At 43.5% G+C, this 25,096-nt stretch overlaps 1 protein-coding gene across 3 annotated transcripts in view; it reads right to left on the reverse strand.

Annotated features, from left to right (window-relative positions):
* PARP4 (poly(ADP-ribose) polymerase family member 4) overlaps positions 1 to 25,096 on the reverse strand; it is a 118,376-nt gene that overhangs the window by 77,872 nt on the left and 15,408 nt on the right. For all 3 annotated transcript variants that reach the window (XM_061628610.1, XM_061628611.1, XM_061628609.1), the window contains 11 exons: positions 23,166 to 23,370; positions 21,084 to 21,180; positions 20,333 to 20,417; positions 18,492 to 18,599; positions 16,319 to 16,468; positions 15,024 to 15,161; positions 13,499 to 13,672; positions 9,221 to 9,378; positions 2,790 to 2,927; positions 1,782 to 1,880; positions 442 to 634 (listed from right to left, as the gene is read on the reverse strand). In XM_061628610.1, coding sequence (XP_061484594.1) covers positions 442 to 634; positions 1,782 to 1,880; positions 2,790 to 2,927; positions 9,221 to 9,378; positions 13,499 to 13,672; positions 15,024 to 15,161; positions 16,319 to 16,468; positions 18,492 to 18,599; positions 20,333 to 20,417; positions 21,084 to 21,180; positions 23,166 to 23,298 — 1,473 coding nt within the window. In that variant the 5' untranslated portion in view covers positions 23,299 to 23,370. The remainder of the gene's footprint in view (positions 1 to 441; positions 635 to 1,781; positions 1,881 to 2,789; positions 2,928 to 9,220; positions 9,379 to 13,498; positions 13,673 to 15,023; positions 15,162 to 16,318; positions 16,469 to 18,491; positions 18,600 to 20,332; positions 20,418 to 21,083; positions 21,181 to 23,165; positions 23,371 to 25,096) is intronic.

The raw sequence follows: 25,096 nt of genomic DNA on the forward strand, positions 1-25,096 counted from the left end.
TACCAAGGAGGGGGATCAGTGGAAATGTTGCTTAGCAACCAAGCAGACTGACATGATCTTCAGTGAAGCAGCATGTGCTCCAATTGTCTGTGTAGTTCTGAGGGAGGTTTTCTTCTGTATGTTTGGTTGAATGTCTTTCTGCTAGGTAAAAGGCCTGAACTGAAAGTTAAGATCTCTTTCTGTTCCTTGCTCCTCAAATTATATACTATTTTTGTTCAGTCTGCTCAGTAAAGTGTCAATCAGGACTTTTCTCTGTGGACTCCATCTGGGTTATTTAAGTGACTCTGCCAACAATGTGAACCAGGCTCACACTCTTAGGCACTGCACTACACCAACTCATTTCTAAAATTTCTTCGAGTATCTCAAGAGACATAGCTTCTGAAGGTGTATGATGCTCTTAAAGACAACTGGCAAACAACACAATATAGTTGGAAATAGTACCTTAAAATCTCTTCCCTTTTTTCGTTTGCCATTTTTCTTGGCAATTCCATGCACACTGTCATAGCCTGATGGTGCTGTGGTTAATGAACTGTCCATCTGACATGTGTCCCAACAATTCCCAAGTGCTACGTCGCAAATCAGCAACAAACGAGTTCCATCTGTTTTGTTTGGCCAAGAGTAGTTAACGCTTGCACTATTAATAATGATGATGAAGAAAAGGAAGAAAGAGGTTATATTCAGACACCTCAAAAGTGGTGGAATATCAATGCAGCCACTTGGACAAGCTTCCCTACCCTTCCCCCTCTCCTGAGCCTGGGAGAAGGTCGAGGACTTATGCCTGCAGTCACATTGAGCTTCAAGGGCACTCAAATGCAGTGAGTCCTCTCATCCAGTGCTGGTGGAAACAGAAATGGTAAAGCAGCAGAAGGCAATGACAGATTGCAGTGGGAAATGCTCAACAGGTATGACTGAAACAGCTAGATGAGGAATTTCCCTCCTAAAACTATGGAAGGGCCTCGGGATGCGTCAAATGTACAATTGCTCATCCAGCCATGCCACTAACACAATTGTCTCAATGGATGGTTTCCTTTGAATCACTGGATCCTATCCAACATTCTTCAGGACCCCCTTTCATAACCAAAGGTTGTTTTACTCAAGACGATTCCAAGTTATCACTTCTGCACCACCATATGACCAATGTGTCCACAGTTATAGCCTACCCATACAACTTTTAAACAGATAGAGGTAACTAAGTAATATTGATCTTATCTTTGCTTGTGTGTGTGTAACTATGATTGTTTTATGCATAGTTGTTTTTAGTTGGATTGCAAATTTTAGTGGTGTCTTTCTCCAATTTTGTTTGTTCACCACTTGGAACAAATGTTGTTCCAATGATGCTTTTTGATCAAGCAGTTTAGAAATTTTCTAAAGAAATACTTTTACAGTGCCCACGTGGTTTTCTTGCAAAAATGTATGCATTACATTTTCATATTGCCCTTTCTCCAAGGAGCCCAGGGCAGCATACATGGTCCTTCCCAGTCTCACAACAACTCTGCAAGGTAGATTAATTTGAGAGAAACAGCGACTGGTCTGAGGTTACCCAGCAAGCTTCATGGCTGAGTGGGGATTTGAACTCAATCCCACCCATCTCATCCCTGCCCAGTCCAACCCCAACACTCAGCCCACTACACCACACTGCTTTTCAAAAGTGGTATCTGTGTGGGAAAGCATGTGAAGTGGCCCTGAAATTCATTCAGAAACATTATCAAGGTGACACAGGTAGCACTACCTTCACCCATTGAAAAGATCTCAGATGTCATTATTGCTGAAGTATGGCTGACCTTATGGAGTTACTGAAATAAATACCGCTGCCCAAGTTCCCGCAGTCAGTTCTTTCCAAGCCATGCTCTTCAACCACCATCTTTGGCAAAAGGAGTCCCCTAGACAAATAAAATATTGATACAGTAAAGGTGGGGATTATTTTTAGTTGAGGGCCACATTCCCTGATGGACAGGGCCACATAACAGTAGCGGGCAGGCCAAAGGCAAAAGAGAGTGGGGCCCATGTGCAATAGGGTACATTTCAGCCACGCAAAAGCCAGAAGCACATACTCACCCACACTCGTCCATCCTCCAGCTAGACAAGCAAGAGGGATTATCACAGTTCAAGGACACAAAACAGCAAATCAAAAACACTTGAGGAGGACATGGAACAGAGATGATGAGGGGTGTGGCCTGGAGAAAGTTCCAAGGGCTAGACAGAGAAGCTTGGAGGGCCATGCATTTGGTCCCCAGGCCTGAGGTTCCCCATCTCAGAGCCAAATCATCTTGGCATGTAGACACAGTTTCTCTACTACAGTATATATATTTTGGAGGGGAGACAAACAGGCACAAAGGAGTCTAGTATGCGTGACGCCTAGCCATCTCCCTCATTCTTCACCATCAGTGGATGAGAACTATAGGGATAGGGAGATGGCTTTCCTCCTACTTTCCCACCTGCAGCTTGCAGGCACCCATTGCCTGCACAGTGGTGTTAGCAAACCAGTTCCTAGTTCAGACATAATGAGAAACTTTTGTTAATTGTGGCTTCCTGGCTTGTTTCATGACTTGCACAAACAGAAGACAAAGAGGTAGCAAGAGGCTGCATGTGGGTGCATGCATGTTGTGCATTCCTAACATTAATCCAGAAAACCACTGTCCAAATGCAGCACCATTGTAACTGAAGGAAAAGTTAATCTTCGACTGAACAATGCAATTGCAGTTTTGCCCTCTTGTCCCATGACTGTACACCCACGCAGAGCAAAAAACCATGCCCAACGCTTACAGAGACACGAAAACACAATCCATTACCGAGAGAGGATTCCAACAAAGTTGCGAGCAGATGAAGCATGGTATAAACACTGAACATTGCCAAGATGACTCTCGAAACCCGCTACTTCTGTCATTCTGCCAACTTTATATATCTGCAAAACTTCTACAGGTTGTTCACTGCAAGACAATTTAAAACAAATATAGGGAGTTTTCACAGAAGGCATATTTTTTCATTTAGCCCACAGTTTCTCTGACCACAAACCACAAATGAGACTGACAATTCTGCCACATGTAGAGCTAATGGGTAACAGAAGTGGTGCCACAAGTAATGGCCACTACAGGGGGTCCTTACAGGGAATAAGTAAGGCCTAGTGAACAGAGTTGTGGAGACCTGGAGAAAAGTGGAAGAAAGTTAAGAACACATCCAGGCGGGAGGGGGACATGTGCAGAGCGGAGAGGGTCCATGTAGGGAGGGTGGGAAGCCACGACATTAAGAGGCTAGGCGGCAGATGCCAGAGGGGTGTGAGAGGCAGGCCAGGCCAGTATCGGGGAACAAGGGATAGATGCATAATATCTATCCCCTGTTCCGGGCCTGCCCACCACCAGAAGATAACTGGGGGATGTACAGCTCCAACCAATCTTCGACTGCTGTTGTGTAATGCCAGGTCTGTAGTACAGAAAACAGCCCTCATCCACGACTTGATCGTGGATGAGAACGCAGACCTGATGTGCATTATGGAGACCTGGCTGGATGAGGCCTCAGCTCCTGTCCTTGAGGCCATGTGTCCAGCCGGTTTCCAGTACGCACAGCAGCCGAGGATTGGTAGGCGGGGAGGGGGATTGGCAGTTATCTATCGTGGGTCCTTGATTTTTACCAGACCCCCTCTCCACGAGACCAAGTTTGTTGATTGCATGTACTGGAGGTTGGGCCCTAAGGGCAGTTTAGGGATTCTCCTTGTGTACCGCCCATCCTGCTGCACAGCTGACTCCCTGACTGAGGTGCTCGAGGTTGTTTCGGATGTGCGGGTCTTCTCTCCTAACCTTTTGGTTTTGGGGGACTTTAACCTGCATGCCGAGACGGATCTCATAGGAGCTCCTCGGGATTTCATGGAAACCATGACTTCCTGGGAACTGCACCTTAGTAATTTTGGGCCCACCCATGTAGCCGGTCATGCTCTCGACCTTGTATTTGTCTCAGGAGGGGGAGGCAGTGCTCTGAAAATGGGGGCTATTTCTTCGAACCCCGTGTCATGGTCAGATCACTATCTGGTGAATATGGACCTCTTATTGCCGCACACCCTCCGCAGGGGACAGGGACCTATTAGGATGGTCTGCCCCAGATGTCTGATGGAGCCAGAAGGATTTCTGACGGCGCTGGGAGATTTGGAGCTTTCTGAAGGTCGCCCAGTCGAAACCCTGGTGACAGAGTGGAATAGGGAGATCACCAGGGCGATAGCCTGGGTGGCTCCGAAACGTCCTCTCCCCCTGAATAGAACTCAAACCGCACCTTGGTATACACCATGTCTGCGGGGTCTGAGGCAGGAGGTGAGATGACTAGAACGCCGGTGGCGGAAATCTCGCTCCGAAGACCATTGGACACTGGTTAGAGCAGCAATAGCGGCCTACCAAGTGGCAACAAAGACAGCAAAGAGAGATTTCTTTGCTGCCTCTATTGCATCCGCAGAATGTTGTCCCATGAGGTTGTTCCAAGTGGTCCGTAGCCTGGTCGGTCCAGTTGCACAGGACCCCATGGAGCACTCTAAAGCCTCCTGTGACGCGTTTGCAAAACATTTTGCTGATAAAATCGATTGCCTGAAGAGCTCGATTCCTTACGCTGTGGACACAGGAAGCAGGCCAGAGACGGCCAGTTGCTATCCGGTCCGGTGGGATCGGTTTCAGCCTCTTCCCTCTGAGGAAGTGGACAAGGTGCTCTCTACTGTGAGACCGACCACCTGTTTGTTTGACCCTTGCCCCACGTGGCTCATTGTGGGCTGCAGAGAGAGACTGAGCAATGGGATCAAGGCGGTGGTAAATGCTTCCTTGGAAGAGGGTGCATTGCCATCTGCCCTCAAGGAGGCGGTAATAAAGCCCATCTTGAAAAAGCCCTCCTTGGATCCCCAAGATCTGAACAACTTTCGCCCAGTCTCTAATCTACCATTTTTGGGCAAGGTGATCGAACGCGTGGTGGCCAAACAGTTACAGACACACTTGGAGGAAGCAGATTATTTAGATCCATTCCAATCGGGCTTCAGGACTGGTCATGGAACTGAAACAGCCTTGGTCGCTCTGGTGGATGATTTGAGGAGGGCGTTGGATAGGGGAGAACACTCATTCCTCGTCCTCCTAGATCTCTCAGCGGCTTTTGATACCGTTGACCACGGTATCCTCCTGGGCCGCCTGGAGGGAATGGGAATTGGAGGCACTGTTCTACGGTGGTTCCGTTCCTATCTCTCTGACAGGCACCAACAGGTGGCATTGGGAGAGGAGGTTTCAGACCCTTGGCCTCTTAATTGTGGTGTGCCACAGGGTTCTATCCTCTCTCCCATGCTATTTAACATCTATGTAAAGCCGCTGGGGGCCATCATCAGGAGATTTGGGTTGCAGAGCCACCAATATGCAGATGACACTCAGCTCTATCTCTCATTTAAGTCCTCACCGGAGTTGGCTGTGGATACTATTTCCAAGTGCCTGGAGTCTGTAAGTGAATGGATGGGAGGAAGCAGGCTGAAACTGAACCCCGACAAGACCGAGGTACTGCTTGTGGGAGACAAGAGAAGACTGGGAGATATTGACCTGGTGTTGAATGGGGTAAGATTGCCCCTAAAGGACCAGGTTCGCAGCCTCGGGGTCATTCTTGACTCCCAGATGTCCATGGAGGCTCAGGTGTTAGCAGTGAGCCGGGCAGCTTGGCATCAATTACATCTGATACAGAGGCTGCAACCCTATCTTCCGGTCCATCTGCTTCCGCGGGTAGTGCATGCCCTGGTCTCCTCTCGCTTAGACTACTGTAATGCGCTCTACGTTGGGCTACCCTTGAAGACGGTTCGGAAATTACAACTGGTACAGAATGCGGCGGCACGGCTGATTAAGAACGGCCGCCGCCGGGATCATATCACTCCAGTGCTAGAAGACCTACACTGGTTACCAGTTGTCTACCGAGCCCAATTCAAGGTGTTGGTGTTAATCTTTAAAGCCCTATACGGTTTCGGTCCAGTCTATCTAAAGGAGCGCCTCCAGCATCACCAAATATGCCGCCTGACAAGATCAGACTCACAAGACCTTCTCTCGGTCCCACCAGTGAAAACAGCTAGGCTGGTGCGGACCAGAGAGAGGGCATTCTCGATTGTGGCCCCCACCCTCTGGAACTCTCTCCCATGTGATCTTCGCCATGCCCCCTCCCTGGTAGTTTTCGCCAAGGATTAAAAACGTGGCTGTTTCAGCGGGCATACAGGATTCCTAGGTAATTTTAGTTTATAACGTACAGATGTGGGTGGGTTGATTATTTGAAGACTGATGTTGGAACTGTATTTATATGTTGTATCTTATTTTAATCTATGTACGCCGCCTAGAGTGGCCGTTCATTCGGCCAGATAGGCGGCCTAAAAATAAAATTTTATTATTATTATTATTATTTCTCCCCTTTCACAGTTTTCCATTGCCTTGGATACCATCCAATGTTTAAGGTTTTGTTTCTGTTTTGTTTTGTCCAGCCTTGCACCCAAGAAAGAAGGGCAGGTAGGTAGACTATATTCTATGACACTACGACATTAAGGCCATACCATACCACAGTCTCCAAGCTTTCATTCTGTTCAGGAAGTGGGGAGGTGGGTGAAATTACATCCCGGTATTACTGGAAATCAATATAGGGTGACCATGAGACTATGCACTCTGCTCAGGGGCAGAGAGGTTTTGCATGAAAAAGGTCCTGACTTCGATCCTGGGCATCTTCAGGTAGGGCTGAGAATGAGCCCTACCTGAAAACCCTGAAGATCCTCTGCCAGTCAGTGCAGACACCAATAAGCTAGATGGGCCTGCCTTTAATTTATTACTTATTTAGACCATTTATATACCACTTATATTTAAAGAAAACTCTACGCAGTGTACAACGTAAGTCAAAACATCTTAAAACAGCAGATACAAAAACCCACAATCAATAAAATACAATTAACTGAACACATCCTCTTTAGTATCAACATATAAACATTGCATATAAAATTAAGTACAGTACAAGAAATACAAGAAAAAATCATAACATAATAGAGTAACCAAAATATTCCCTAGACTCCAAGAAAAAATAATAAAAATCAAGTAAAAAAACCCACGTTTATTTTAAACATAGTAGATTAAACAAAATCAGCTCATTTCTTAATGACAGTGTAATAAAAAGCAAAACAATTAGAATTAATTAATGCTAATTAATGCCACTGCTCCATCCATAGATAAGCAAATTATAAAGAGCAGAATGTACTCCCCGCCCCACTACTGAATAACCACAAATCAGCCTCCTCTGCACATGGAATCTGGGGAAGGGTTTCCAGATTATAGGATGAGGCTTGCAAGCAAGCTTAAGCTTTTGGGTATCATGTACATTCACTGCTTTTCTGTGGCTGGCCATATGTTGCTAGAATAAAAAGGGCTTCCAATGTAGCACAAGTGCATGGCCTTCCCTGTGCTCATGCAGGGGCAGTCTCCCCACCCTCTTCCCCGCTTCAGTAGCCTCCATGCAATGAGGAGCTTCTGGGGAATGGAGCTAATCAGGAGAGATAGGATGGAAGAACCTGCCCCACATACCATGCTTTTTGGGGTGCATAGGGGACTGCAGTGAGGAGAAAGGGTCAGGAAAGCCCCACTACATGCAAGGACTTCCACTTGCCCTGTATTTAATATGTTTGAGGTTCCCCTCAGAGAACACATGGGTACACACAATTTAAACATCTTACATATTTTGTGTCTAACAAGATATTGGTGAGTAATAGTTCTTACCCAGAAATATATGTGTGTGTGTGTTTTTCTGTCTATGTTTTTTTACAGTACTCCAATAATCTTCACAGTGGTCTGGTTCACACATAACACTAAGCCATGGTTTGCTGGTCAAAGTTTTATTTGTTTGAATGTACTAATTCAGGAGAATAACTATGGTTTGTTGTCCGGCAACAAGTCATGACATGAACCCATGGTTTGCTGATGGCTTATGAATCATGCTTGGTTTTATTTATTTATTTATTTATTACATTTGTATCTCACCTTTCCTCCACGGAGCTCAAGATGGTATACATGGTTCTCCCCTCCCAATGTTATCCTCACAACCCTATAAGGTAGGTTGGGCTAAGAGATAGTGACTGGCCCAAGGTCACCCAGTGAGATTCATGGCTGAGTGGGGATTCAATCCCTGGTCTCCTAGGTCATAGTCCAACACCCGAAATTGTTAGTTTGTCACCCCACCTCAGACACTTGCCAAGCTACAGAAGCAAATGGCAAAAGTCATAACTTATTTTCATGTCTGTGAGATGACTCGCAGTTTGTTATAAACCATGGTTTAGAGTTGTATGCAAATGTAGTAAATCTCACAATTCAGACTGTGGTGTGTCCAGACCTTTCAAGTGAGGCTCTTCATAACATGTGTTTTTTCCTACTAATGTGGATTTATAAATGTTTTGAATCTTCCATTTATATCCCACTCTTCCTCTCAGAAGGAGCCTAGGGTGGCAAACAAATGATAAAACACTAAAAAAAATCTTTAAATCATCTTAAAAACAAAACATCTTTAAAAACATATTTAAAAATAAATCTAAAACATCTTTAAATAAAATCTAAAAACAATTCCAACACAGACGCAGACTTGGATGAGGTCTCTACTTAAAAGGCTTGTTGAAAGAAGAATGTCTTCAACGGGTGCCAAAAGGACAACAGAGGCGGCATCTGTCCAATGTAGAAGGGGAGTGAATGGCAAAGGATAGGGGCCACAGCACTAAAGTCCCACTTCGTGTGTTGTACAGAATGGACCTGCTGATCAGATGGTATTTGCAGGAGGCCCTCACCTGCAGAGCACAGTGATCAACTGGATATATAAGGGGTGAGACAATCTTTCAGGTATCCTGGTCCCAAGCTGTATTGGGTTTTATTCACCAAAACCAGCATCTTGAACTTAGCCCAGTAACTAATGGGCAGCCAGTGCAATTCTTTCAGCAGTGAGGTAACATGTTGGTGATATCCTGCCCCAGTGGGTAGTTGTGCTGCCACATTTTGCACCAGCTTCCGCTTCCAGACAAACTTCAAGGGCAGCCCTACATGGAACACATTACAGTAATCCAGCCTGGATATTACTAGTTCATGGTCAACAGTAAAAGTTTAAGAAAGGATTCTTAGAGGTCTTTCAGAAAATATTTTACAGCACTATGACATTTTAAAAAAGCAACCGGTGAAGCTAGGAAGTACAAATCTAGAAATTACACATTGCTGTTTAAACTCACCTAATATATTGGCTCATCTTTTGTTTAATATTCTGGAACTCTTCTTCAACTGTCAAGACAGGGTCTATCCTGCATCTTAGAGCTCGATACTTGGAAAGGGATGATGGGTTAGGAATTGACAGATTTGTTTCATGAACATTCAGCATGTCCCTGATTAGCTATAAAAAATACATATATAGCAACTTTTAGTTTCTGTATTTCTAAAACAAATTATTTATTTTAATTGATACCCTGCCCTTTGTCTGCAGACCTCAGGGCAGCTTACAACAGAACAAATAAATACGGCAATCAATATTAATATCCTACCATCAGGCCTAATTACGCCCACCAGAACTTCCCCATGTGGCCCATAAGGCCATTTCAGCCAAACCTCACTCACTTGGGAAAGGACTGTAGCTCAGTCGTAGAGCATCTGCCTTGCATGCAGAAGGTCCCAGGTTCAATCCCCAGCATCTCCATGTAGGGCTGGGAGAGACCCCTGCCTCAAACCCTGGAGAGCTGCTGCCAGTCAGTGTAGACAATACTGAGCTAGGTGGACCAGAGAGTACGACTCAGTGTAAGGCAGCTTCCTATGTCCCTACGTCCCACAGCTGAGGTCATATAACTCTATGACCTTAGGTGTTGGGCAGGTTAAAAACTTGGCTCAGCTGATCAGTGGTGTCTGCAAAGGCTGGTACAAAGGGCTGGGCAAGACAGAGTTTTGAAAGGGGCTCCTGAGGACTCTGTGGACAAAAAAGGTCACCTGTCAAGCTTTACAAGTGAGGGGTGGAGGAGTTAACAATCTGGCCCACTGGCCTGATCCAATTCCTCATCCCTGGTTACAAACGTTGCACATTCTGTGGACCAAGCACGTTATCATCGGAGGCCTACCACCCCCATACACTTTTTAGTTGACATCTACACAAATTTGGCGCTAACCAAATTTCTGAGGGGAGTGCACTCTGCAACTGCTGATTGCAGAACTGATGAGACTACCAGCAAAGCCTCTTCAGCAGATCTCATTATAGGCCAGTTATATAGAAAGGCGGTCTATATAGAAATACTTTATATTATATAAGCATAAAAAATATTTATAGCCTGCTGCTCAGTACCAAATAAGACTGGAAGGCAGGGAAGGGGCATAATGCAGTAGATGAGCATATTCTTTGCATGCAGAAGGTCCCACATTCAATCCCCAGCATCTCCTGATATGCCTGGAAAAAACTCCTGGTTTGAAACTCTAGAAGCTAATCAGTGTAGCTAGACAATAGCGTAAAGTGAGTGACAGAGAGAGAACTAGGGATGGGATCCATTGGCCGGTGCCGGTTCAAAAGCATTCTGTCAACTTAACAGGCTGGCATCGATTTGAATTCATTCTGTATCCACTAGCCACTGCTTTTACCAACTTGTGGGGGTTTTTTCGCTCAGAAAAAATTACTGATATTAACATCAATATTTTAAATCAATGTTTTGAAGGAAATATCAATATTTTGAAAGAAATATCAATACATTAGAATTGGTGTTTTAGAGAATATTTTTTTAAAAGTCCATTTTCAAAAATAGCAGTGGAAATTCGCTACATTAAAATGCAATCCTCAGCAATTGAGAATAAGCAATTAATGGAAAATTGGGTACCAAATCCAAATTGGGCAGAATTCTAGCACATTCCTAGAGAGAACTGGTCTATTTATAAAACATCTGCAGCTGAATTCATCCATTAAAACAAGGATAGAGGATCTGCAACCCTCCAGATTTCACTGGACTACAACTCCAGTCATCCCTGACCATTGGTCATACTGGCTGGGGCTGATAAGAATGATGGAGGCCATAGCTTCCCCAACTCCTGCATTAGGGGAAAAAAATCAAATCATCAACCGAACAACCAAAAACTTAGAAAATAGCCAGCAAGCTTTGTAGGACTTTCCTTAAGACCAGAAAAGCCCCAGAGTAAACCATGGTGTAATTTCAGAATTAAAACAGAAACTTTCCTCTCATAATTCATAAGATTGGACACAGGGGATGTTGGCGGAAGTTTTTGTGGTAGTGCAAGACACAGGGTAGTAGCAATAATAAACAGCAGTCTAAGTGCAAAGAATACTTTACTGGTGCATTCAGCATACAGCATTCAGCATTCAGCATTCAGCATTCAGCATTCAGCATTCAGCATTCAGCATTCAGCATTCAGCATTCAGCATTCAGCATTCAGCATACAGCATACAGCATACAGCATTCAGCATACAGCATACAGCATACAGCATACAGCATACAGCATACAGCATACAGCATACAGCATACAGCATACAGCATACAGCATACAGCATACAGCATACAGCATACAGCATACAGCATACAGCATACAGCATACAGCATACAGCATACAGCATACAGCATACAGCATACAGCATACACAGCAGCAACAGTCCCCGACAGCAACAGTTTCTATAGCCTCCGCTCACAGTTAACTCCATCCAAATTTCCCCCACACTTCACACATTTTCCCCTGCTGGTTTTATGGACCTATGAGCTCGTTAGTGGCTGCAGCTGCTTGAGTGCAGCAACCTGAGCCGCGTTATCTCCCTTGCTCTGCCTAGGGTTTTCTTAACTCTTTCCTCCCACTTTGTGAGGCCAACTGCTGGCTCCGTGAAAGCCAACAGGGGATGGGATCATGGAACGCATGTGGGAAGAGGTCTTTGTTGCATGTTGGTACTGGGCCTCTCCTAAATTATGACTGGGCCCTGAACAGATGTCAGAACTGGCTCCATGTGATGTATGAGCCAACAGCACCCTCCAAGAAACGAACTTGCTCAAAAGAACACCAGACAAAGCTCATTATGATGGCATACAGTAGGGCCCCACTCATATGGCGGGTTACGTTCCGGACCCCCGCTGTAAAGCGAAAACCGCTGTAAAGCAGAACCCATTGAATAGAATGGGGCACGATGCCCAAAAACCGCCGTAAAAGCGGAACAATTACCATATGAGTGGGGCTTTAGTCTAATTGTCTAATTGAGACCGCTGTATTAGCAAATTGCCATAAAGTGAATCGCTGTAAAGCAGGGCCCTACTGTAAACGTTTCACCAGATCTATATTGTTCACATCTGTGATCTTCACCAAAGTCCACAGCAGTCTTGGAGCATCAGAACTCTCTAATGTTCAAAGAGGACAGGACCCAGATTTCCAGCTCATCTGATGGCCTTGAAACCCACTACCATGGGATTCAAGCATAGCCAATGTTTGGGGATGGCAGACGTATTGAACAACTGTCATAATACCCTTCAAATATTCTGATTCAGGCCAGGAGCAGGAGACACTTGAGGAAGAGGACTAGGAAGGGGAGGGTGAGACAACAGAGCAGAGCCCTTTTAGTGAAACCCCCTGCCCCTTGCCTCTGGGTGTGTCTGGATCGACTGAGGAGAAGGGAGCCCCAGAGGCTGTCTCTTCTACACCCATGGAGAGAGGAGGCTGTTAGAGATTGTGGAGGATGATGTAGGTTCAGGAGCAGAGACTGCTGTGACAGAGAGGAAGGGTTCAGAGGGGATGTGCATCTGGGGATGGTTCCCAGTGAGAAGTGGTGCATTAAGAGAAAAGAGACTCATTTCCTCTAGGATGAACACCTGCTTTCAGGCCAAAGATTCCTGGAGGGACAGGAATTCTCATGAATTCCTGCCTCTGCTTAAAAGCTTAGCAGATAGGCGGAGAAACTCACTGGAACAACTTCACAGCTCCAGTACAGTCCTGGAACCATTGCTACTGAACCTGGGCTGTGAACACACTAGTCGCCTACAGCAAAGCATTTCCACTGGTCACACCTGGAGGGGCAACAGGTTGATCTGTCATATCAGTTGCAAAATCTGTTTGAAGCTGAATTAAAAAACAACAACACTCAAGCTGATCCAACCAGGTTTATAGCAAAAAAAGGGGGCAGCGTTTGACTAGCATCGTGTGCCCCCGTTTTCAGAAAAGAGATGTGGAGATGCACTGGAACCAGCAGAACAGTAAGTGCGTCTCTACCCTTGGACACTTGAAGCTTGGCCCTGATCCTGGACCAGCCATCTTTTTGCTACCTTTTTCCTTGTAAGAGCACCTGGACTACAACTGGGTCTTTCCACGATGCGGTTTGTACCAATGTGTCAATGCTCACTTACCTATAAGAAAATGCAGCTGTTGTCATTTGTGACTGGGAGCCAGGCCAACAACATGTGAAGGGCCATAGGTTTCTCACCCCTATGCTACACACCCATGACTCTGGTTATACACAGAAGGCACTGAAAACAAGAATCAGATCTGACAATGTTTACCTGACAGAGATCCTGCTTGTTCGATAACAGCTTTTTGGTAACAATACAATCCATCCCGCTTTTGTGTGGTATGATTTTATAAAACTCTGACATTATCGCAACTTGCTCGTTTGGAGATTCCTCTTCATCCAGTGCCTTCTTTGTCCGAAGTAAAATACCTTCTGCTCTGCTCACCTTTTAAGAAATATGGTATTAAAATGTGTGCTTTTTTAAAAAGAGAGAGAGAGAGAGAGAGAGAGAAATGTGAGGAGATACAAGAAGAGCAAAAACTGGCTAAGTCTTTTTCTGTCCTCTGAATTTCAGCTGATTAGCAACGTGTTGTGAGAAAAAAAGGGAGAAATCCTGCCTGGTATATGTCTGTATCTATGACTGGATAGGCACAACCATTCTGAGATGATGTGATTGCGCCATAGTGAGATTCTTCTGGCATTTTATTTTCTGCTTTTCAGGATGCAAATCCTTTCAAGGCAGCTTGCAAGTAACATTAAACTACATTTTAAACAATAAACATATAAAATGCCATCAGGATCCTTCCCACAGGGCAGTTGGTTGAAGAATGGCCCTATGGGTAGGAGATGATGATGATGATAATAATAACAAAAATAATAACTATCATCATCATCATCATCCCATCCTTCTGGGCACTGATGTCATCATGCATGTTACAAGTGATCTGAGCCGGGGGAAGGGCAGTGATAGACAGAAAGACAATCTATTCTTCTTTCTGCTGATTCCTCCTCTAAAGTGTTTGTTGTTTTTGTAGGCTTTGTTCCTCCCCTTCCTCCCTTTTATTTTTACATATATATACACACACACTAAAAATTCCAACAATCCTTGCCTGCCTGCCTCCCATACTACATGGCTCTGTGAAGGAAGACAGAATGGCCCTATGTGTGTGTGTGTGGGGGGCAGTTTAGCTGAGCAGGTTCCAAGATGGTCTTTGCCTTCATCTCTTTCTCTCTCTCCTGGAGTTTTCCCATAAATAAGATATAATTCTCCACGCACCAAACTATGCCATTCTAGCACATCTACAGCTTTCCTGCAGTATTTTCCCAACGAATTCCAATTCCACCAGGACAGATGTAATTGAGTTAGGAAAACCAATGGAACTGGCCGTGCCAGCTTGGTTGCAGGATTTATTTATTTAGTTAAAAGTTTCTCATCATAAGGTTTGTGTTCTCAACATTAGGTCCCAGGGCAGACTACAACAATATACAGTAATCACCCAGTTATAAAAGCAAGCAAACCATTTGAACAACAACAACAAAAAGGTATCCCCCAGCCACATCTGATTGCACCATAGGAGAATAACTCCCATGCAGCAGCACATACACTGAAGGAGGCTGTAGCCAGAACAGCAAATGAAGAGAAACATGCAGCCCTTGCCTTTACAGAATTAAAGCATCAACATGTCTCACGACAAATCAATCAAAGCAATGCTTTTGCCTGGCACTGTATTTCTGTTAGTATTCAATGGAATAAAATGTTCCTGGTGAGTCAATATTTGCAAACAGTATTGCCTTACATCATTGAGGCTGATGTCAGTTACAGGTTTATCCAACAGATGAGTCAGGTGTCCAAGTGCTTCAACCCAGATCAGTTCCACAAACATACTGACTGTTTCAGACAAAAAACTGGAATTCATGGCTTCTGCTATAAGCATCTGCAAAAATATCACTGCAATCAAGCCACTAAAAAGTGGTCAACGGTAAATAACATTTTTTTAAAATAATCAGTTAATGTTACATGTGAAGCAGCTCTATTTGTCTCCTCCCCCAATCATATTTTTGACTGGCTAAGGCAGGGGTAGGAAATCTGTGGCCCTTCAGATGTTGTTGGACTCCAACTCCCATCAGCCCTAGCCAGCATGGCTACTGGTCAAGGATGATGGGAGTTGTAGTCCAATAACATGTGGAAGGCCACAGGTTCCCCACCCCTGTGCTAGGGCATGCATGGGAAATTTAATCAATTTAATTTTTTTGCAAAGCCACAAAAAGGGACTCAAGCAACACATATTGGGACAAACCGGGGAGAGCAGAAGCAGAGAATTCAAAGTGCCTGTCGCCACCCTGAGTGCAGCAGATACTGGTGTAATACCACCGTCAGCTTACATAGAAATGGTTTGTAGAGGGGAGGTTGCAGTGGCAGGATGCAAAGCCGGCTGGGTCTGATAGGGCAATAGAACCCCTACCCCAGGGTTGAGCAACTTGCGGCCCTGCAGACATTGTTGGGCTACAGCTCTTGTGAACAACAACACCTGGGAGAGTATCCCTGGTGTAGAAGCATGATTTGGCTACCCCTGAAAGACTACAGCAACACACTGAATACAATAGCTCTGGAGCACCCACTGTCCCACTTTACCCTAGAACAGGGGTGGCGAACGTCCAGCCCATGGGCCAAACCTGGCCCACTAGGCCTCCCTATTTGGCTCATGAGGCTGTTTTGGGGACGCCATTTGCCTTACACTTGACGTCATGATATTAGATATGGGGCAGGTTAGGGCAGGGTTTCAAAGGAACAATGGGGAGCTTAAAGTAACAGAAACTGCTTCTCCCTTTCTGTGCTGTTCTGCTCTTTTCCTCCTCTGAAAGCAGCAGTGTGGGGAGGCTTCCAAAGGACTTTGTGAGCTGCTCTGCATGGTTCCTTTGCTTCTCCGGCATCGGAGATGGAAAGGAGTGACAAAGTGGAAAGTGACAGTCCCCACCAGAGCAGCCACCGTTTTGGATTCATTTTAGAGTTCAAGCCTGGGGAGGCCTCATATTTCGAGATCTTAAAATTAAGATAAACAATTAAAAGACAAACATTAAAAGTTATGCTAACCTCTTGCAGTTTTACTGAGGCTAAATATTCTATTTCACGCGGGAAGTTTGATCTGAACTGAAAATTCTCCTTCTTCAGATGTTCAGTACAATCCACATAGACTTTCCTAGCCTCTTCAGAAGTCTTTGTCGGTATAAATCGTATCTGGTCCTGAGAACAAAGAGTGTCAACACACAATGTTTTAAAAAAAACAACCACAAAAGGGGGAAATTTCTCAGAAATCATGGTAAACTTACATTTTAGTTTACTTTGTGCTGTCATGTATCTGGCTGTGGTCTTGAAAAAGCACACACAAACCTACTCCACAAGGTGAAGCTGTCGCAGGTCCCAAGCAAGGAACTCTGGGAATTGCAGTTCTGAGACCTTTCTAGGGTAACAGGGTGTGAAAGGCTGCTCTAGCGGCTGCCAGACTGGTTTATGCACACGATTGGAAATGTAAGGAGAATGGCTGGGATATTCTTTTTTTTAACATTAAACTGATGGCATTCTATAACTCTTCAAATGCATCCCAACTTGTTAATAAAATATGGACCCTAGTCGTCATTTTTATAAAGAACTCTTTGTCATGGGGTTATGATCAATTTAAGTGGTTAAACCTTATAAGCAGGGTAATATTCTGCTCAATATTCAGCCATTTTTGGTAAAAAATGAAGTGCCAGTACTTATACATTGATAAAAGTGCCACCTGTGCCAGCAGAAAATGGCTGCCATGGGCAGCAAGAAGTGATGGTACTCTGTACCATTGAGTACTGACACACAAAAAAGCCCCGATTCTGCCTATGATAAATATATTTTGTCTTCCCGAAAAGGTGGCCTTTATATGGAGCGTACGTTTTAACTTCTGTGTGTTTTGATACTTGAATCTAATCAATTTATTTATTTTTTAAGCTATGAAAAAAGAACTCAAGCAACACATATTGGGACAAACTGTTAAACTACGACCCTATCTGGACAGGGAGAATCTCGCCTCAGTTATCCATGCTATGGTAACCTCTAGATTGGACTACTGTAATGCACTCTACGTGGGGCTACCTGTGAAGACGGTTCGGAAACTTCAGCTAGTGCAAAATGCTGCAGCCAGAGTTCTCACTGGGACAAAGAAATTTGACCATATAACACCTGTCCTGGCGCAGCTGCACTAGCTACCGATATGTTTCCAGGCCAGATTCAAAGTGTTGGTTCTTACCTATAAAGCCCTGAACGGCATCGGACCGCAATACCTGGTGGAACGCCTCTCCCGCTATGTACCTACCCGTTCACTACGCTCGACATCGAAGGCCCTTCTCCGGGTCCCAACTCATAGGGAGGCCTGGAGATCAACAACTAGATCTAGGGCCTTCTCAGTGGTGGCCCCCGAATTATGGAATGCCCTCCCAGACGATATACTCCTGGCGCCTTCTTTGTTATCTTTTCGGCGCCAGGTAAAAACCTACCTCTTCGCCCAGGCATTTTAAACATTTTAAATTTAACGTTTTAAATTTAATATGGATTTTAATTTTAAACTCAATGGTAACTCTATTTCATATTTCTATCTTGTTTAATGTTTTTATAATTGTACCATATTTTTCACACTTGCTCATATTTTAATGTGGTTTTATTTGTTGTACACCGCCCTGAGAGCTTCTTGCTATAGGGCGGTCTAAAAATGTAATTAAATAAATAAATAAATAAAATAAATAATGGAAGCAGAGAATTCAAAGTGCCTATCACCACCAAGAGTGCAGCAGATATTGGAGCAATAACACCCTCAAACTGACATATGGTTGCATCCAGTGAAGTGACTGCATGACTTCTGCTTGCACAGTTGAACATTCCCCCTCCCTTTCTTTCTCTTGCATGCCGCCCCCCCCAAATCTGCTCTGGAGGTTCCCCCAAACCTCCATCGCTCAGTAGCATAGCACATGGTTTCCATGCAAAAGGTCTCAATCCCAGACTTATTTAGGTGGCGCTGGGAATTATCCTTGTCTGAAACTGCTGCCTGTCAGTGTGGACAATATGGAGTTGTTTAAACCAACGATCTGGCTCTGTATAAGGCTGTTTCCTTTAAGGAATTAAAACAATCAGTACAATTTTTGAAAATCCAGAAAACAAAACAAAAGCATAACACAACCGATAAGGTCATTTAAGACACCAAAGGAACCAATGTGTGATCATAACAACCATCCCAACCTACCTCATGTCCATCTAACAGACTGTAGTGTGCACTAATGCGGAAACGATAATCGCATTGCTGCTGAGAACACTGAAGTTCAACGACAACATACCCACCAGGTGCTGTAATCTGGGAGGTGGGGGAGAAGGAATGGTGTTTAAAAGTACTTCCATTTTGTGTTTCCATTTCATTTATTCAATTAATTTTTCATTCCACTTCTCTGCCATATTAACCAAAACAATTACAAAGATTTACTTACCTTAATGCAGGCGACAAGGAATGTAGACACTCAAGGAACGGGAATGGGGGAGGAATTGGGAGGAAGGGTGTGCCAGTTTAATTCTTGTTTCTTTATATACATTGTATTCTTGACAATCAATCAGTAAATTATATACAGACACACAATTTAACACAATCAGCAGTATTAAAACAGCAATATATGATTAAGGCTACAATCCAAAAACCCCTTACTTGGGATACGACCCAATGAATTCAATAGAACTTAATTCTAAGTAGACATGGTTAGGATTGCACTGTAAAACAGCAGTAAAATCGTGCACCAAATGTCTGTTCTAAAATGATTTTCAGAGCACTTCTAAATTTGGAAGAGAGGGAACCTATTCAGATCTCCTATGCAGGTGTGTACTGTAGGTATACTGAGGTTTGTGGCACAATGGCTGTTAGGCTATATTGTGCTACTGGTCTTGCTGCAAATGCAGGAGAATGCTTTAATCAGCTACTTGTTCCCATTCATTCAGACAGTTGTAAAAAGAGGCCAGCAGGCCAATAGAGATCAGAAGCTGAATAAAGCCTGTAGATCAATGTCAACCCCCAAAAATGGGTAGATAGGTTTTGGGCAAGGAGATAGACATGCAGACAGGGCTGCTGCGCACCTCAGAATCTTGGACACTCCTGTGCAGTAATGTAGTGGCAAATTCAGAAGTGCAGGGTCCCTTCATGACAGTTATAGAGACATTCCTCATTTTTTTCTTTTGCTGCTGGGTTGAGATCCTTGTTAATGTGTTCTCCCACAACAGCAGTCCCTAGGAGCCAATCAGCGCAAAAGAGGAGAGTGTTAGCTACTGAGAAGAATCTTCTCAGTGGCTGACTCATGGCCTTTCACTCTGATTGGCTCCTATCAGCAGGAAAGATAAGGAAGCATGTTAAAAGACTCTTCTCAGTGTCTAACACACTCCCTTTCATGCTGATTGGCTTGTAGGATGCTGAAGACATAGGGACCCTGCTGAGACCTTGTTCCCAAAAATAGTAAGGGGTCTAAGATCCCCCAACACCCTAGATAATTTCACCTCTGCTCCAGTGAGACATGTTAAACAGCAAAGGGAACACTAAAGTCAGACACGTGGGGGGATCTTCCCAGGGAAGGACTTCCATAATTGCAGTGCCATCACCAAGAAGGCCCCGTCACTGATACCTGCCAATTCTGAACTGGTTTTTATGACTGAGCCTTCCTCACCCAGGTCCCTCCAGATGCTATTGTATTCTAATGCCCATCAACTCAGCCAGCACAGCCAGTGGTCAGCGGTGACTTGAACTGTAATTCTAAATTGTAATTGTTTATGTAGTGATAAACTATGGTTTACCATTACATCTGAACTGGGCTTCTATATCAAAGAGAAAGCTAAGTATAGACCCTTCTCCTAGATATGCTAGCTTTCTACATGAAGAAAATTGTCCCCTCTCTGGGTATCATTCAAACATACCCACCCCCAGCAGCCTGACAGGTACAGTCCTCTGTAGATTGTCCTCTGCTTTCTAAGGACGTAATCATTTAATGGCAAGTAATACCATCTTAAAGTTATCATGACCCTAGAATTTTATATTAACATAGAATAAGTCATTACCTGTTCAAGGACATCATATTTTGCAACCAAAAAGTCTTCAGGGAAATAAGGAATATTTTCATCATTATTTGAAAACCACCTGGAACTGGTAAGAAAAATCAGACTCTATTACTGAATGCAGTTGAGGCTGAAATCCTTAATTGTACTTAATGGGGAGTAAGCCCCAATGAACAATTGGAGATACAACTGGACGCCATTCTGAAACAAGACGGCAGATTGAATCTTTCAAAACTACACTGGTTTTAACCATGGATTTTTTGGTTTCTTAGGATTCCTGAGCAATGCTAGGTACGAGGCTGCTATTAAACAATGAAACAATTACTTTTATTGCTAGGGCCAAACTAGATGTGACGGCTAAATATGCAACTAGAAAACATGTCAAAGCCCTTTAAAAAAAAAATAGCCATCTGGGGACAGGAAGGGACACAATTTTCATTGGAATCACAGTACGTATGGATAGGAAGTTTAACCTGTCCCTCCCCACCCACAATCCTGATGAAAATCTCTCCCATCTGTCAACTTTCGATGGGAAAGCTCTCACTGGCATCAATGGGAGGGTCATATCTACACGGGGTGGGGATGGGTAGGATCACAGCTTTTTACCAGAGGTGCTGACAATTGAACTTGGGACATTCTGCCTGGAGAGCATTTGTTCTACTACTGAACTACAATCCCTCTCCAAAGGTCTCAGTAGAGAATGTTAGTTTTTCTTTAAGCAAAAAAGAGAAGCTAAGGAAGTCAAGAAGTTTACCTTAGCTCACCCATGTTGTTGCTGCCATTCGTCTTGCTGTCGTCATGGTCACTCTTGTCAGGAGCCTCCTTCTCCTTCCAAAGGTCATCTCCACAAACTAATTGTTATGACAATAGTTATTTTCCTCCTATCTGCCTGCCCCCTTCTGAGTTAGCACTCATATATAACCAAATAATAATAAATTATAAAATAAAAGTTTATTTATGAGTCGCCTATCTGGCCGAATTAACGGCTCAAAATCAAGAACGATATTCAGAATGAGAAAGGCGACTTTCTGTTAGGGATATTTTATTTATTTATTTATTTATTTATTGAGAATTCTAATATACCACTTTATGTCACATAGATCTCAAAGTAGTTTCCATAAAAATACACATCAGTAACAAAACTCAATAAAATATCATGATGCGCAAAACATACATAACAATGCATAACCATTTCATTTTGCTTCAAGACTTTTTATTGTATAAAGCGATTGATAAATACAATTAATATTATTATTAATAATAATACTTTCATTTAGCAACAGTACAAATCAAGAGTCAAGCAGGCTCTTTAAATAATTTTGCATCACTTTTTTGCCAACCAAACTGCATACTGCTCTCTGGCTGCTAGGCATATTCCCTGGCAGGGCTGGTTCTAAAGGGCGGCCAGGTTGGGCACTGGCCCAACAGCCCCTGGAGCTACAGGGGGCCCCTCCACTCCCCTTCCGTGATCCGCACCCCCCCACGTCTCCCCACTTACCTGTCTGCTGTCTTTTACCGTTGCCCTTAACGAAGATAGCGGCTGCAGTTTCCCTAAGGTACTGAAGCCCCTGCCGCCATCTTAGTTGATGGCAGAGATGTGCACGCGTAGCACGCATGTGTGCCATCAACAAAGATGGCGGCGGAGGCTTCATCCCCTTAGGGAAACCGTGGCTGCCATCTTCGTTAAGGGCAACGGTAAAAGACAGCAGACAGGTAGGTGGGGGGCTGCACGCGCAAATGCAAACGCGCACACGCTGGGGCCCAGGGCAAGCTGATGCCTAAGGGGCCCGGCATTCCTGGAGCCAGCCCTTTCCCTGGCATCAGCACACAGCCCAGTGCTTGGACCCTTTCAGCTTTTGGGGCTTGACAGGATGTGACTTGTCATGTACCCCTCCCCCCTGCCAATATACACAATTATCCTACAACAGTAGGGTAACCCTCTTCCTTCCCTTCCAGCCTCCCACTAATCACAATGGATGTCCATATTGTTTTTACAAACAAATTGAATAATTACATCACTTTCTCTTGGTCTCTCTCTTTTATTCTATATTAGCCTAATAATAATAATAATTTATTTTATTTATTTCTTATTAAATTTACAGTATATCCTGCCCTTCCTCCCAGAAGGAGCCCACGATGGTAAACAAAAGCACTAAAAACACTCTAAAACATCATAAAAATACACTTTAATATATATGACAACATCCTTAAAAACATGAAAACAAAACATTTTAATAAAAAAAAGCTTTAAAAATATCTTTTTTTAACAAAAAAAGCTTTAAAAACATATTAAAAGCAATTCCAACACAGACGCAGACTGGGATAAGGTCTCTACTTAAAAGGCTTGCTGAAAGAGAAAGGTCTTCAGTAGGCACCAAAACGATTACAGAGATGGCGCCTGTCTAATGTTTTAGGGGAGGGAATTCCAAAGGGTAGGTGCCACTACACTAAAGGTCCGTTTCCTATGTTGTGCAGAATGGACCTCCTGATAAGATGGCATCTGCAGGAGGCCCTCACCTGCAGAGCGCACTGATCAACTGGTTATATTTATTTATTATTATTTTATTTATTATTTATTTATTTTATTATTCATTTATTAGATTTATATCCCACCCTTTCTCACAGTAAGAGCCCAGGCCGGCAGGAGGAGCAGGAGGAGTATATAGGGGGTAAGACAATCTTTCAGGTATCCTGGTCCCAAGCTGTATAGGGCTATGTACACCAAAACCAGAACTTTGAACTTAGCCTGGTAGCTAATAGGCAGCCAATAATTAATTAATTATTAATTAATAATAGAGCATGGAGGCTCCGAGTGTTGAGGACTCTAGAACCTTACCTGCTGCTAGTCCACAAGAACTTTCTGTATCAGGGATGCATGTCAAAGATTGCGGGAGCTCAAAGTCACCAGTCCGTAAAAGTCTTCTTTCTTTGACTGAGTTCCATATGAAGTCAGCACCTACAATGGGCATCTGATACTTCCGGATGGTTTTCAGATGAATAGAACTGAGTGCATCAACACCAGCACTGATTACATGGGTACACTAAAATTAAATTAGAATTCAATTTATAAAATGAAGAATTGCACATATTAACCCAGTGGTTCCCAAACTTTTTTCCCCATGGACCACCTGAAAATTGCTGACCGTCTTGGAGGATCACTAAATGATTTTTCTGCCTGTTGTAGCAATTGTAATGTGCTGGGCTAGATGCCATATTTTTTAAATATGTATTTTTATTGCTTCTTTTATTTTTTATATAGAAATAAATTTTATAGAATTCAAATTGTAAGACAATGTAGGAAATAAAAGAAGCAATAAAATACAATTTTAAATACATATGAATATTTAATGCTGACACTGTAGGGACCACCTTACTGAACTATGTGGACCTCTGGTGGTCCATGGACCACAGTTTGCAAACCCCTGTACTAACCAACTTACTGTGGGTCTGAACACACACAAAAAAGAATCTCGATGGATGGACTAAAATCTTGACAGATGGATAATGGCACAGATGGGGTAACAGTCACGATATTTCTGTTACCTCTCCTCCTTACCCACCCAGGCCATTGCCATACCTTCTTTAGCCCCAAACCCAGCTAATATAGTGGCACTCTCAGATTCCTCTCCCTGGCCTTCCCCATTCAGGTATGCGCCCTCCTAAGGCCATATATGAGCAAAAAAATACAAGATGCTAAGCCTTCAATAATGCAACAGCAGCCATAACATAAACTGCATAAAGTGTTTTCAAGTAGCAATAGATCTAGAAGAGCTACAGTAGTTTTAAGAGGCCAGACAGCAATGGCCTCTAATTGCACTTGACAAACATAGGGAATGACAGATCACTTTCTTTTCATGTTTATTCTAGTCTGTTCTTTACAGAATTCACAACACAATCCTATGTCTGTTTACTTGGAAGTAAGTCCCACTGTGGTCAGTGGGACTTATTCCCTATTAGTAAGTGTGTTTAGGATTGCAGCCTTAGGCTTTATAATTGTAAATTATGCATCAATTGTCTTAAAAATCATTTGTATGCAAAATTAACAACATTAATTCATTATGGCAATAATTGTTTTAAAATCATTTGTTTTCCCAACTTCACATATGTAAGAGGCAGAAACAGAAACATCATTTCTTGTGTATCCTAAAGAAAAATCTTTATTTGGCAGTTTCAGCAGGACCACAGCACAGTAGCAGCAAGGACACCCAAAAACAACTTGCTTGTGAGTTGGTGGGGGGCTGTTCAGATGTAACACCAAACTTTGGTTTGGCATTACGGGAATGAGCCTTGAGGAACCATCAAATCTTGGGTTTTAAGCAAGTGCAAACCATAGTTTTCCTTTACAAATGACTTGGCAAACTGTGGCTTGCCACAGGCAAAGATTGATAATTCAGGCTTGTAGTATGCAGGGAAGGAGATGGACAGCATGTGAACTTCAGGCTTTTATGGGCTCATTTCTGTAATGTCATTTCAGTGTATATCAAACTATGGTTTTTCCATACATCTGAATAGGACCAGGGTATATGGATTGTATCCTATACTAGTCCTACTCAGAGCAGACCCACTAATATTAATGAACCCAAGTTAGTCATGCCCATTAATTTCAGTGGATCTACTCTGAGTAGGACTAGCACTGGACATATGGCCTGAGAGTAGGTACGTCCTTTGTATTTGCCGATAGAACCATTTCCCCATTTTATTCCTCCCCACACTGCACCCCTTTCCTAGGTTTGTTGCTTTCTCTGTCAGCGACCAATGCTTATGTTC

This window comes from Rhineura floridana, chromosome 5 (assembly GCF_030035675.1).
Source record: "Rhineura floridana isolate rRhiFlo1 chromosome 5, rRhiFlo1.hap2, whole genome shotgun sequence".
In the NCBI taxonomy this organism is placed as follows: domain Eukaryota; kingdom Metazoa; phylum Chordata; class Lepidosauria; order Squamata; family Rhineuridae; genus Rhineura; species Rhineura floridana.